General features: G+C 43.7%; 4 protein-coding genes across 4 annotated transcripts; 1 reads left to right on the top strand and 3 right to left on the bottom strand.

Annotated features, from left to right (window-relative positions):
- Window positions 1-541: 541 nt before the first annotated feature.
- Window positions 542-2,003, bottom strand: GGS22DRAFT_172251 (D-isomer-specific 2-hydroxyacid dehydrogenase-like protein). The gene is made up of 2 exons (XM_047962724.1): window positions 1,719-2,003; window positions 542-1,659 (listed from the first exon to the last, which is right to left on the bottom strand). The coding sequence occupies exons 1-2, from the start codon at window positions 1,906-1,908 to the stop codon at window positions 773-775; spliced, it is 1,077 nt and encodes a 358-aa protein (XP_047815314.1). The 5' UTR covers window positions 1,909-2,003; the 3' UTR covers window positions 542-772.
- A 2,864-nt stretch (window positions 2,004-4,867) lies between these two features.
- Window positions 4,868-6,844, top strand: GGS22DRAFT_196426 (ankyrin; the record flags this gene model as incomplete). Its single annotated transcript, XM_047965821.1, has 4 exons — window positions 4,868-5,304; window positions 5,447-5,837; window positions 5,892-5,980; window positions 6,033-6,844. 4 exons carry the CDS (start codon window positions 4,868-4,870, stop codon window positions 6,772-6,774), a joined length of 1,659 nt encoding a protein of 552 aa, XP_047815313.1. The 3' UTR covers window positions 6,775-6,844.
- A 217-nt stretch (window positions 6,845-7,061) lies between these two features.
- GGS22DRAFT_192112 (uncharacterized protein) lies at window positions 7,062-7,403 on the bottom strand (the record flags this gene model as incomplete). Its single annotated transcript, XM_047965215.1, has 2 exons — window positions 7,062-7,131; window positions 7,189-7,403. 2 exons carry the CDS (start codon window positions 7,401-7,403, stop codon window positions 7,062-7,064), a joined length of 285 nt encoding a protein of 94 aa, XP_047815312.1.
- A 3,763-nt stretch (window positions 7,404-11,166) lies between these two features.
- On the bottom strand, window positions 11,167-12,295 carry GGS22DRAFT_196424 (uncharacterized protein; the record flags this gene model as incomplete). The annotated part of the gene is made up of 2 exons (XM_047965820.1): window positions 11,167-11,667; window positions 11,735-12,295. The coding sequence occupies 2 exons, from the start codon at window positions 12,293-12,295 to the stop codon at window positions 11,428-11,430; spliced, it is 801 nt and encodes a 266-aa protein (XP_047815311.1). The 3' UTR covers window positions 11,167-11,427.
- Window positions 12,296-12,972: the final 677 nt, after the last annotated feature.

Here is a 12,972-nt window from a genome sequence, read left to right as displayed (position 1 = left end):
ACACCCCACGGTTGTGAACGGATAGGGAGCGTGTCGTCACTCTGAAGAGGGGGTCTAAGTGTTGGTTGACGGAGAGGTGCTACCACTTATGAGGTGCACGTTAGGTGAAGTTAAGTATGAGTACGAAGTTATTTCTCTTAATAAGTTCTCTCGACAAGAGATCTCCTTTGAGAATTATTCTTAAGTAATCAGCAAACTAAGTGCTTGCGATCTGTTCCTTGATAGGGTTAACGATGTGCCGTGCTTGAGTGAACGACAACGTAGAGATATGAAAAGAGTCACTAATGATTAATCTTATATAAAGAAAATTGTACTCACATTCCTCTAGTAGTTGAGAAAGACTCGTGGTATCGTGAGCCATTATTAGGAGGGAAGTCCTTGGATAGGATTTGGTTGTGGAACCTTTGTCCGTGTTGTTTTTTAGAAGTTCAGAAATTGTTTTACCAAGCAAGATAAGTAGGTAGGTACTAGGTATGAATAAAAACGAGAAAAAACTTTCGTGGGTGAGCAAGAAAAGGTATTGACGATAGGAAAGGACAAGTGACTCATGAAAGTTGAATATTCGTCTGTCTGCCTACTTATGTACATACATGTAGGTAGATACAGTACCTAGCTAAGTACCAAAAAGCTTTAGCCAAGTCAACCCTCACTATATTTCGTCGCTATAGAAACTTAGCATGCTTAAGAAGTGACTTAGGTCTACCTGTCCTGGTACCTAAATCATATACCTTTCAATATGCTTTAATCCTTGACTCGTCCCGGCCTGCTATGTTCAGTACCCGTTATCACTGTATACGATGGTCATCGCCTCGCCTTTGTGCCACCGTAGTATATTTTCGACCTGTTTCTTGTACATGTCGATTATTGTATCGTCCTGGACATAGCCCATATGTGGCGACAACACTACCCGAGTTCTACCCTCTTCTCCCCATTTTATCTTCCTCCATTCACTCGACGTGGGCAGCGGCTCGATTTCGTACACATCCAATCCTACACCGCGGATCAATCCCTTCTTAGCTACTTCGAGCAGGTCTTCCTCAACCACGATCGGTCCTCGCGCAGTATTTATGAACAGCGCCGAGCGCTTCAATTTTCCTAAGTCATCCGCTGTGATCAAGCCCCTAGATCGGTCTGATAGTACCAGCTGAACGCTAACCACATCTGCAGAACTGAACAACTCGTCCCGGCTGACAACCTTGAAAGTTTTATCTCCGTTCGCGTCCTCAACCGGCAGGCCGGAAGCCTTGGCCTTCTCATCGGCCGCCTCCTGGGTTAAATTCGTGCTCCAAGCTATGACTTTCATGCCGAAAGCTATGTGCATGATCCTCGAAACGGACACCCCCAACCTACCCAGCCCAACAACACCAAATACTTTCCCTGCCAGGTTAGTGGCTGACGCCGTCTGCCAGCCTCCGGCCTTCATTATTGCGTCGTCTTGCGGAATGTTTCTCGCAAGGGCAAGGATCAGAGCAACACAATGCTGAGTGGTACTATCGGGGTTCCACTTTTCTGGAACAGTGCCAGCCACGGGGATTCCGCGCGCAGAAAGTGCGTGTACATTGATGGATGCGTTGCGGGACCCCGTCGTTAAGAGTAACTTGAGGTTCGGAAGCCGGTTAACGAGTTCAGCTGGGAATGGTGTCCGTTCTCTCATAGAAGCTAGATCTGTCAGACACCCTCATAGCTTCCGGTGCCTAGCTTCCTTCGATAAGACTTACAAATAATTCCAAAAGGCTCGAGGCGCTTGACCAATGCGTCTTTTACATCTTGCGGGGTGTCGGGGTGGTTGTACGGAAGAAGTGTATCAGTGAATGTCGTCACCTCAAAGCCAAAGGTCTGTAGCTTCTCGAAGAGGGGTACAGACAACTTTTGATAGTCGTCTAATACAGCAATCTTTACCACAGCCATGATGAACCATCCAATTGGAATATTACAAATGATTCTTCGGAAATAGGCTGGGTGGTACAAATAGAGACTTTTAAGTTGTCATTGTACAGTTCAAGTTATTGGAGTCTTGGAGACATCCCCGACTGCCCGAGCGGAGATGATCGATCGATCACGCCTTCGCTCCACTGTAGCGTCTCCACTTTATGCCGGTTATAGCTTCCGGCGCCCTCCCGCCTGTCCATTGCCTCCAAGTTATGACTTAGAACACTATTTTCTCATGTTTAATGAGTGGAAAAGAACGTTACAGGCGATTATCTACTATTTACGGTCGTATGAGTTGTGAAATGGTGATAATAACAGAGCTAGTGAATAACTAGCCCATGATATGTCTCAGAGTTGAGTTAATGCGAGGGTTAGGGTTGGCTCCCTATTCCTGGAGGGCGTGATATCTACTAAATGAGTGGCCAGACCTTTTGTGTATCCCCAGCCTCCTCCATAACGGGACTCGCCATCTTCGCCACTTCGGCTTCTATCCTACCATTTGTCTACCCTCCATCAGAAGGTAAGCTCTTCGAGCGCCTTACCTTTGGTCGTAAAAAACCATCCATCCACAGTAAATTTCTAGAACCAATTAGATTGATATGTTGATTCACCGGGAAAGCAATGGGAAAATATCTGTATTAAGTCCCTTAACTGGCAGACTAGTTGGCAAGGCATTCGTCGGATAGCGCTAGGCAGAGGCGTTCGTGGCGTTAGTAGCGAATACCAGTTCCCTCCCTATCCTATCACACAATTAGTCACCCGCATAGGTACGTAAGTAAGCATATATACCTGCATTAGTGATATGCAGCAGGGAAATGCAGGTTTGTACAATAAAGTCTCCCTAAAATCTTCAGAAACTATCGATATTTATATTAGTTTGAGGTGAACTAGTTAAATCGCTTAAAAATGGTTGATGGTATACATCAAAGGTACCAATGGACTTTTTTTAAAAAATTAAGTAATGATGATAGCAGGCGATTCTCTTACAATTAGACGCGTAGGAGAGCTGTAGTGTTGAGTTCAATGGGAGTTCTCTAAGAGTCGCGGTAGACACAGCCCGAATTCTGCCTAGAACATAGAGTCATAGACTGCGTTTTGGTTTAGCGCCATGGAAGAGTGTTTTCCTTCTATATCATAGAAGCCTATGCTACCCTATGTTATTAGGGAGGAGTATTGAGACAAAGAGAAGCAAATCGAAGCGTCATTAAAATTTTCACTCTGCAGAATTTAGAAAATGCGCCAAAAAAAAGAAAAAATGAAGAAAAAAAGCCTAGTATCCCCATGTTCTCCAGACTCCGAAACCCCCTTTTCCCACTGTTAGGCGCACAATAACCCCACAATAATTTCTTGGAGGGCGCAGAGGGTGTGGAAAAGACTTCTTATCATCAACTTTCACCGAAGAATATTATGATATTATAATATTATATTCGGTAGGTAGGTACTAGGTAGGTACTAGGTAGGTAGGTACCTAGGTAGTGATCCAATCTCAAAATGAGTTTAGGCTTTTTTGAACCAAGTGAAGGATGAAGGTAAGGATGAAGATCGAAGAGACGAGTGCTTTAGTTTTTACTAGAATACCAAGATCACATGACTCCCTTATCCTCACCTCGCAAATTTTGTGGTTTAGCAAAATCACCACCCAGCCGCCTCCTATTCAAATGAATAGAATAATTCTTCATGGAATAACAATTTGCGATATCTGAAGCGTCGTGTTGTTGAAATGCTTAATGTTGTCTCTTTTTAAGAAAATTTGGACCCCAGGCAACAGTGATGAGTTGTTGCCTTCCGCGATGACAACATCTCTATCCTACCTAGTAGATACTCGGTAGGTATGTACCATGTTGTTCCCGCGTGATCCAGTTCCATTTTTCCACTTACCTACCTAGAACCTTTTTAACTCTCATTGCAACCCTTTCGAGGTAATTTCATAAGTTCCTTCTATTTAATATATTCCATCGTCATCGACAAAGCTTTTCGCTAATCCCGGCTAAGCTTCTAAGTAAGCATCAAGTAGCTCCTCTGAAATAAGGTGTACCTACCTATATATTACTGCAAAGTTAAGACCTTCGACCATATCTGTTAGTTCAGTACTTTCATTTCACCTACATGATAGCAAGTACCAGCCTCTATTCATCTCATAGAAGTCAGGTCGGGGTGGTGTGCATACAACGTTTACTTTACAGTTAGGGAGAGCAGATATCACTAGACCCCCACGACGGTCCTGTCACGGAAATTCTGGTATCCCTTCAACTAGCACAAGGCAACCTACTTATTCCGGTAGTAGTACTAGCTGCAACTTCTAATGACCGATAGCACCCACATATTTCGACTGTGGTTCGACGAATGCGGGTGTCTTGAGGGTTACAATCAGAACTTATTAACTTAGTAAGAGGGGTGTTCGTCAGTCGCTTGATCATACCCCAGATTAGATGCCTATCCGAGTGGTACCTGGGGTAGACCATAAGCGCCATAATCGAGCACCAAGGATCCAAGAAGTCATCCCAAGATATATCTACCTACCTAGGTACCTAGGTAGACACCTATCTGTCTACGCAAAAGACCTCGCGGGTGCGGTGCTTGAAGTTGACGTTGGAATCAGACGTTTCTCATTAATATTTCTACGCCTTATTACCGACTAGGTATCTAACATAGAATGGTAGTGAGGAGCAAGCGTTAGTAGCAGATATACAGAATATCCCATATGGAATATATACTAGTTAGGTACTTACCTACCTATCTAGTTTGTACCCTTTTAATTAAAGATGTATACCTAGGCGGAGTTGTTGCGTAACGTAATATACCCAAGGCAGACTCTGTGTAGGTATTGCACATTAGCTAGGTCAGTTAAATCCTGATATATAAGAGGAGAATTGGCTACGCTAAACTAACCTATGTTAAAGCATCTACATGGATACTAGATTCGTGCCTACCAGGTAGTATGGATCCGCTTAGCGGTGTTTCTAGTATATTCGCTGTCATCTCACTTGCCATCCAGCTAGGCAAAAATGCTATCGAGTTAATAAAATTTATTGACTCCATACACGATGCCCCGGCAGAGATAATACGCTTGAACCAGGTCGTCCGCGGACTCCAATCAATTGACAACGATGTTAGGAACGCACTCGAATGCCAAAAGGATTCATATGGTCAAAATAATGTTAACATATGCACCGCATTAGAAAGATGTCAAGCCAATTTGAACTCGATCAAGGGCATCTTCCATATAGCGGAAAAAATGAAGAATGGGAAAACTTCCCTAGTACGAAATTTCGCACAGGCCCGGCTCGCATACAAGAAAGACGAGATCGAGAGGTTTGAAAGGCAGCTTAACAATTCAATCACTGCCCTTCATGTGCATCTGTCTTTAAACTTGATGTAAGTTATATATACTATGAAGAATTAGCATAAAATATATTCATCATCTGATTATATATTTACGCTGCAGAAATTCCAATGCCATGCTCAACAATGAAGTTGGACTTTTAACGAAACAACTTGCAACCCATTTTTCATCAAGCAGGTCATGGGTCCAGCAGGGAGCGACTGAAACCAGACTAATCCCCCCAAGAATGCCCAGGCTGTCGGAAATCGCTATTCACAAGACGTTGTTGAAAGGTAGTTGGTTCCATATATACTACCATAAGCTAAGCGGCAAATATAGAAGACAGTCCGTTCTACTTCAAGCGAGGATTTGCAGATCGTATATGATTATGGTGCACCTATGGAGGCCCTTTCTTGGTATGGGATACTCATTGCCCTTCAACCTATCGATACGAGGCCTAATTCCCCCGGATTCGGAAATATTAGAGGCATGTAAAAAGGGGAACAGTTGCGAAGTTAGGCGACTCCTCAGTCTGGGGTCCACAAGACCGGATGACGTGACACCAGACAATCGAACACTTCTTAGTGTAGGTTATTCAATCATTATATATTTAAACTAGCGAGAATATTAATGCCTCAAGATTGCGATAGAAGAAGGCCATGCCGAAATTGTCCATCTCCTTCTTAGAGAAGGTGCTGATCCAAATTCCCCTTTTGGGAGATATGAGAGGTAACTAAGTCTCGAGATAATGCATCCCAAGGTACTGATTGATAGGACATAGGTCTCCATTACAGCATGGGATCTTCTTCGGAAGGCTTGATATCATTCGGACTCTCATTTCACGAGGAGCTGACCCAGATTACTGTTCGGCGCAAGGTTGGTCGCTACTTCATTACTTGTTCGACAGGACCAAGTCTATAACTAGTATCGAGTGCTTCTCGATCTTGGGGGGTGATATGATATTTGACGATATTAAAGACGGAAGGGGCTGGACTTCGCTGCACAGATGCGCGGCGTTTGGCAACGCGGACGATATCAGATTTCTCAATCGTATAGGGGCGTCCGCATTCTCTGATCGATATATCACGAATGACGGATACAGTCCGATCCACGTGGCGGCTGTAACAAACAATGTGTCTACTCTGGAAGAACTCTTCGAAATACGAAGAACACAGCTACCACCACAGATACAAAAGAAAGGGATCACTGATATCCTTGATCTTGTCGATACCAAAGGCTGGACTCCATTACATCTTGCCGCGTATAGTGGCTCGGTGAGCACATTGAAATGGCTACTCTTGAATGGCGCCAATCCGCACTGCACGACGTATCGCACTGCCGATTGGTTTCCTGAAGGTCATGAAGGAGAAGCCTTCGAAGTTGCAGACCTAGTATTGCTATCAAAGGGGAATTGCCTCGAAGCTTTTATCGAAACTTTAAGGAAGATGGAGTACGACGTTACCACAGACGGAAATGATATATATTGGCTATCTGCGGATCAATCAACTTCGCAGGAGTCCTAAATAAGGTTCCTCGCCCGACGTCATTACTTCCTCACTTCTTAGGTCCGTTTCATGATTTGTAGGAATAATGAAGTCTATTATTTTCTAAAATGAAACTTCTTTAACGCCAAACCCCCTTTTCCATATGCGTCTAGTGCCGCCCCATCTAAACGCTTCTAAATCTATCCGTCTAATAGCCCTTAGCCGAATCATTGATCTATAATCCCTCAATACTTTTCAATCTTCAACTCCCAATCAAACATATTGTCAGTCTAAATTATAGGAACGCCAGTCTTCTTCGACGTCTTTCAAGGCGATCGGCAACCCTCTCCAGGCTTGCATCCCGCCAAACATATACAACCACCATCTCCGTCAGAACTATATCAATTAGCAAGAACATATATTTAGGTAGTAAACCTCTCAGGGAATGCTTACTTTTCTTCAGTCCCATCACCTAGTACCTGATTCTTCACAGGGGAGAGCGCTGATGTTGCTGAGGGTCCCATAGTTCTTTCAACGTTAAAGTTGTACCGATGATAAAGAGCTGCTTGGGGCTCGAAGGTTGAGGATGACAACATTCCGGCAACCAACGAGAGGATGCTTTCGACAGAAGATTCTGCCAAGTGAGGTGCAAGAAATAAAGCAGACATCATGAAAGTAAGAGGGTTCTCGAGGCTAGAGCGTATAGGCTGTTTGTGATGAGGAATTGGGTAGTTGGATCTTGTTTGAGGCTTGATGAACAAGAGGAATGAAGAGCCATGATGGATAGACGTCAAGTTTATAGGAGATGTTTTGAGGCAAAGAGAGGAAAGAAAAGGTAGTACTCAATAGGACAATTGGAGTTTTTCGGCCAATTTCTTCTTTGGTTTCAAATGAAAAGTTTATTTAAAGAATTCGAGGTCAGATGGGTAGAGATGTCCACCAAGTGACTATAGTTCGGCCCCATCGTTGAGTGGCGCTGGCGTGGAGGTCCAGAAAGAACAGTTCGCTCAGTCCGGGATATCTCGCTTAACTCGGAGACCAGATGGGACAGGAAATTAACAAAATAGCAAACCTTGTTGAAATAGGCGCCGGTGAAGGGTGTGATAATAGTTAGTTACATTAGAAGATAAAGTTGCAAAAAACAAGCGGAAGTTAGTAGGTAGCACATGCCCATACTCCTCGAATATAGGACTTAATTTACCTCCCAGATTTCCAGTTGAGTATTCAAATTCCGTTTTCTCTCAGACACACAGCTATACACGAATAGATAGAAGGAAAAGGGGAAATATGCTATAAAGTCACTACAGCTTTTTTACGTTGTGTGTTATTGGTCAAGTCGTGGTGGGATCATAGATGGTTATGGTATGCGATTGCGAGGAAGGGTAAACGCCCCTCTACGCTATTTACACCCTTCTAGGTACACAATGTTATGTATACCTGCCTGAAACATCCCCGAGGCTGTTATGAAGAAATCGCAACATAATGTTAACATTGATCATGGTCAACTCTAAGCAATGCCCACTTCCCCCCAACATAAGCCAAGAACAAGTTGTCGTATGAAGGTTAGGCTATTAAAAGTATCTACACCTACCTACCTACTTACCTCACTAGTAGGTACCTACTTTTAATAGCCCAGTTTCGTTTATAGACCTCTTTTGTCATTTATGCATTTAATTATCCTTACTTCCGATTTTAGAAGTTTCGAGATTTCATTTGTAATAGGATTATTCAAGGTAGATATGCCCCGTCGTAAACAGTATGCAATGAAAAAGAAGAGCAGTAGATATGAGGTGATAGATGCATACATGCATCTTACCACGCCTCAAATGTGGATATCTCTCAGTACCTAGTAAGCGTAAGAACGTTTATGCTTATCATACCCCTAAGAACTCTATTCTCCTTATTGCTTACGATTGGTAGCCCTACGGTTTTATGGAGTAATCCGATGGGCGAAGCGCGCTGTGCTGTCGAGTAAAGTCCCATCGCGCGACCTGAAGTTTTCAGCTTCAGCGACTAAATCTGACGTAAAGCGATCAACGGTAGAAATTCTCATACATCTACTGCATGTAGTTAATTTCAGCCTTAGGGCGAACGATTGAGCCTCTTAGATCTAAGTCAGGGTCCTAATCATTAATTAAAATGTAGGGGGTGGATGAGAAGTTCAAATCTATGAAACCAGACAGGATAGAAAGAGAAGCATGTGAAATATAAGAATAGTAGCGATAGAACATATAGAGAATACCGACCTACCTATATAGGCATTGCCTACCGTCACGCTAAGGCACAGCGCCATCGGCGTACCTACATATGCACGTATGTACATGGATATGTGCGCAAGCTTCCACGTGGAAGACATTCCTTACAGGTACATGTCACATGGATGGCACAGGTAAGATTGAGGGGTTATAGTATAGCGGAAATGGTCCATAGAAAAGCGTCTCGTACGCGGGGCAAAGACGCCACGTGCGCTAGCGTGTGTTTTACGGGTCCTCCCGAACAGCTGCCGAAGTATATCCATAGTAATAATCTTATAGCCCGGAGGCTTATGCGGCAGGACCCACTACTAGGTACTACGTCCCAGGACAATGGATCACCCCTGACTTGGGAAATTATCCCATTTATGTAGGTGGGATCTGCGTGAAAACTTCACATTCAAAAGTTTCGAAGCCTAAAAAGAATCCCCAAATATCACCCTGCAGCCCAAGCGTGCCAACAGGAGTCACTATCAGCCCTATCAACCTGGGGCCTACCAAGGATTTCGGCCGTTTCCGCACCTGCGATATTAACAACGTGCGCCATCGATGCATACGCCACGTGGTAATAAGGCAGATCGTGGAGTTCCGTTAATTATCTGCAGGCGGAGTTCAATAGGGGGGTTATCACGTACTGTCGGGGGCTGATAGGAAGAACGCCTTCCGTACGAGTGAGTATATAAGCGGCCGAATGCCCTAATAGGTATCGGTGAATACAATACTATTCTGCGAGCCTAATGCGCGCCAGCCTACCTACTATTACCACTCACTCATCGATAATCTCCAAGTACAAGCCCAATCCCCGACAATTGTTCCTCTAGTCATTGAGAAAATTACAAGGGCATAGAGAATTGAAAGAGATGGATATGCGATTGGCCATCCAACTACTATCTACAGAACATGATTCCTATTCTATAACCGTAGCTAAACTCGATGTGAAGGAAGAAACCTCAGAGGATGTTATGAAACGACTTATAATCAATTTGCCTTACCAGAATTCAAGGCATCCAGAGGGATGAGATCAGCAGGGTATAATTCTCATTAAGCGATAACTTCAAATGAGTTCACGAAGAGAAGATGTACATTTGTTACGTCATGAGATTTTTATAGATTCCGAAATCTAAGACAACATGAAAATTAATTCCATATTATAACACAACCCAACTCTCACACTCGTAGTGGCAGCTAACTCCTGAAATCTAGATACCGGGCCTAACGAGATTGTTCTAAATAGATCGACGTGTTTGTCGGCCACCTTAAAAATTGAGATTTTGGCGTTTCGGTTGGCTTAGAGGTACCTATCTAGTTGAGATCTACTACGAGTCGCAAATACCTACGCTGCCGGAACAGCTTTCGCTCATCTTTCTATTCAAATTGCCAAAGAGAATGATGATATTCAGAGCCAGAATCAATACAATGCTACGAGAGTCTGGGTAAAAAGTTTCGCACATTTGCCTAAGAGCCAAAACCGTGTAATTCCAAATATCCTCGTACCGTGTAACGTTCTTCTCCAGTGGCTCAGCCCCTAAAACACACCCCCACCCTCCGCTAAGACCAACTTGGACTTTAGAAGATGTATTTGCAATTAAACAAACACATAATCCATTTGATTGGCTGAAAAGCGCTGCTTACGAAGTACAATGATGCGCTAAAGCCCTCAGCCACAAAGCAATTAAATACAGTGCGGAAGACAGTCCTGTGTGGATGTTTAACTTTAAATTATGGTTATTATGATATCGCCCACTAAAAGTTTATTTTGAAGTCTTTAGAACCTTTTCTTCTTTAAAGATAGCAACAACATCATAACTAAATCCTACATCTAGGCAACCTCCACCCTTCACGATCTTTTCTACTATAAAATTTAAAAAAACACAATCCACTTTATCCGTTTCTATATCATTAAAGAGCATTCCGACTCGAATTCTAGCACTAAGCAAAGTAGTTTGGAGAGAATAAGGAAAGAAGAGATGGATAAGATATTCTGCGAGGTTAAGGAAGAGCGCGCATGGATTAGTACTAGGTAAGTTATGATTTAAAGCACATTTCATTAAGAAAACTTTATAAATTGCTAGACTAATATCATATCTATACCAGCTAATCAACTGGTATATACTAGAATTAACTAACTATCCAACCCATTTAACTAAAGCAACTTGGAGTCTTGACCTTTGAGACTGTATCCCCTGTTTGCCTATATAGGTAACTCCAACGTTTTGTAGGGTCGTCTGTGTAGCACAGGGGATAGCGTTTTTACAGTGCTTTACAGTGGGATTAGCACATGGTTCGCATTTTCTGACTCTATTCGGAAGGCGTAAATATAGCTGGAGACCTGAATAAGTGGCAAGTTTCCGTTTCTCCGGTTCATTTCTGAACCTAAGAGACCTCCATCTTTTGATGGACACTTTATACAAGGCTCTCGGTCAAGTCGTGCATTTCCCAACTACCGTAAGACGGTGACCGTATGAACATATTTCACCTTCCCCCCCTCGAGCCGCACTTCATGTGAATCAGGCATGTCCCCGAGTGAGTCGAAAGAACACAGCACATCCACTGACCCCACCGTTTCATCGATGACGTATCGGCGATTCCCGTTCGGCTTCTGGCTTCCGCCATGTGGTAATGTCGCACCGCACGGTCGTGTGAGTGCAGATCCTTCGACGCGCTCACAGTCTGTACCCCACTGTGGCGTTAGGAGTTAGTCTTAGCCCCTGCGAAGAATGTCATCGATAATTCCGTATCTTACTTACTGGTATCGAATCAGCCGCCTTAGCATCCGTCCACATGTCAAGGTAAGCATCACCAACGCGCTTGAGCTCGTCTCGACTTGCCCTCTGCCCTTCGTCCAGCGTGTCCCAGTTCTCCTTTTGGATGTATCCTAGTGTTTTCTGTGCGTCGAAGAAGAGCGCGCCGGTCGTCGCTGCGATCGTATCGATCAAGGCAATGGAGCTCGTGTCATTATCTCGGTGTCGAATCTGTGTCGAGATCACGTAGGGCTTAGAGCCTGTCGCCGAGATCAACATCGTGTAACTTGCACATGCTATCGTATCGGCCGTGGATCGGTTGAGGTCTATCTTCAAGGGCTGGCTTAGCACGCCGGTCTTGATGTCCGTTACTTTATTGTTGAGCTGGTATGTGAAGTTGGTGGCGGATAGCTTCAGGCTGTCAATACTCCCACTAGTCTGCGCAGCAACGTAACTTTCCGCCGCCGCAAGGAGTCCTTCGCGAGTGCATTCCGCTGACGCTACAGTGATGCTCAGTGTTAAGGCTGTGATGACCGTGTTGGTCAGCTTGGTATTGAGACCAAACATGCTATAACGAGAGGCCGGTGTTGGGGCAATAGGACTTTACAGTTAAAATGATACTCGTGATGCCTAAAACATTCTAACAAATTCATCAAGTGGCGCAAGCGATTGATATAAGCAACACCAACAGCTAATTGAGAAATGAAGCACCGAAATGATATGCCGTGCCCAATGCGGAGGTACCTCCTTGCTATATTGACATATTGACTATCCCCGCGGGAAAATGTATCAATGCAACGTCGATATTCAGTAGCTCGAAGAAGTTATACCTGATAAAAAGCGTGTTTCTTCTAAATTGATCCATCTGGTGATGATGCTTATTCTTTTGACCATACCTACGCATAATAGTTTGATAAATTTCCAAGTCACTCTAGTTCTCTTTCACCCCTTCATGTTAGTTGAAGTCGTAATAAAAGGGGCAAAATAAAGCGGGTCCAATAGGGGTAACAATGATAGTTACATATACTGCTTATAGATATATTTATCTCGCTAGGCGATAGTTTCAATTAGCCCGATTACCCCTTTTTAATAGGGGAACACATCTATTCATCATTTCTAGTCTCTTCAATTACGAGATCCAAAAGATTTCCAACACAGCAGTTACCCTCCCTACTTACGTTAAGTTGGCCAAAAGTCGGTTATGCGAAAGTCTAACCCCGCCGGTTTCCAAAAAGCTCATCACC

This window comes from Annulohypoxylon maeteangense (genome assembly GCF_022496945.1).
Source record: "Annulohypoxylon maeteangense strain CBS 123835 unplaced genomic scaffold GGS22scaffold_19, whole genome shotgun sequence".
NCBI lineage: Eukaryota > Fungi > Ascomycota > Sordariomycetes > Xylariales > Hypoxylaceae > Annulohypoxylon > Annulohypoxylon maeteangense.
The sequence above is the reverse complement of the archived record's forward strand: the minus strand, read 5'-3'. Positions and strand labels throughout refer to the sequence as shown.

Coding starts and splice junctions, on each gene's coding strand:
- GGS22DRAFT_172251 (XM_047962724.1), bottom strand. CDS start 1,908: ATGGCTGTGGTAAAGATTGCTGTATTAGACGACTATCAAAAGTTGTCT. Junction 1,660..1,718: donor CGAGCCTTTTGGAATTATTT/GTAAGTCTTATC, acceptor TGACAGATCTAG/CTTCTATGAGAGAACGGACA.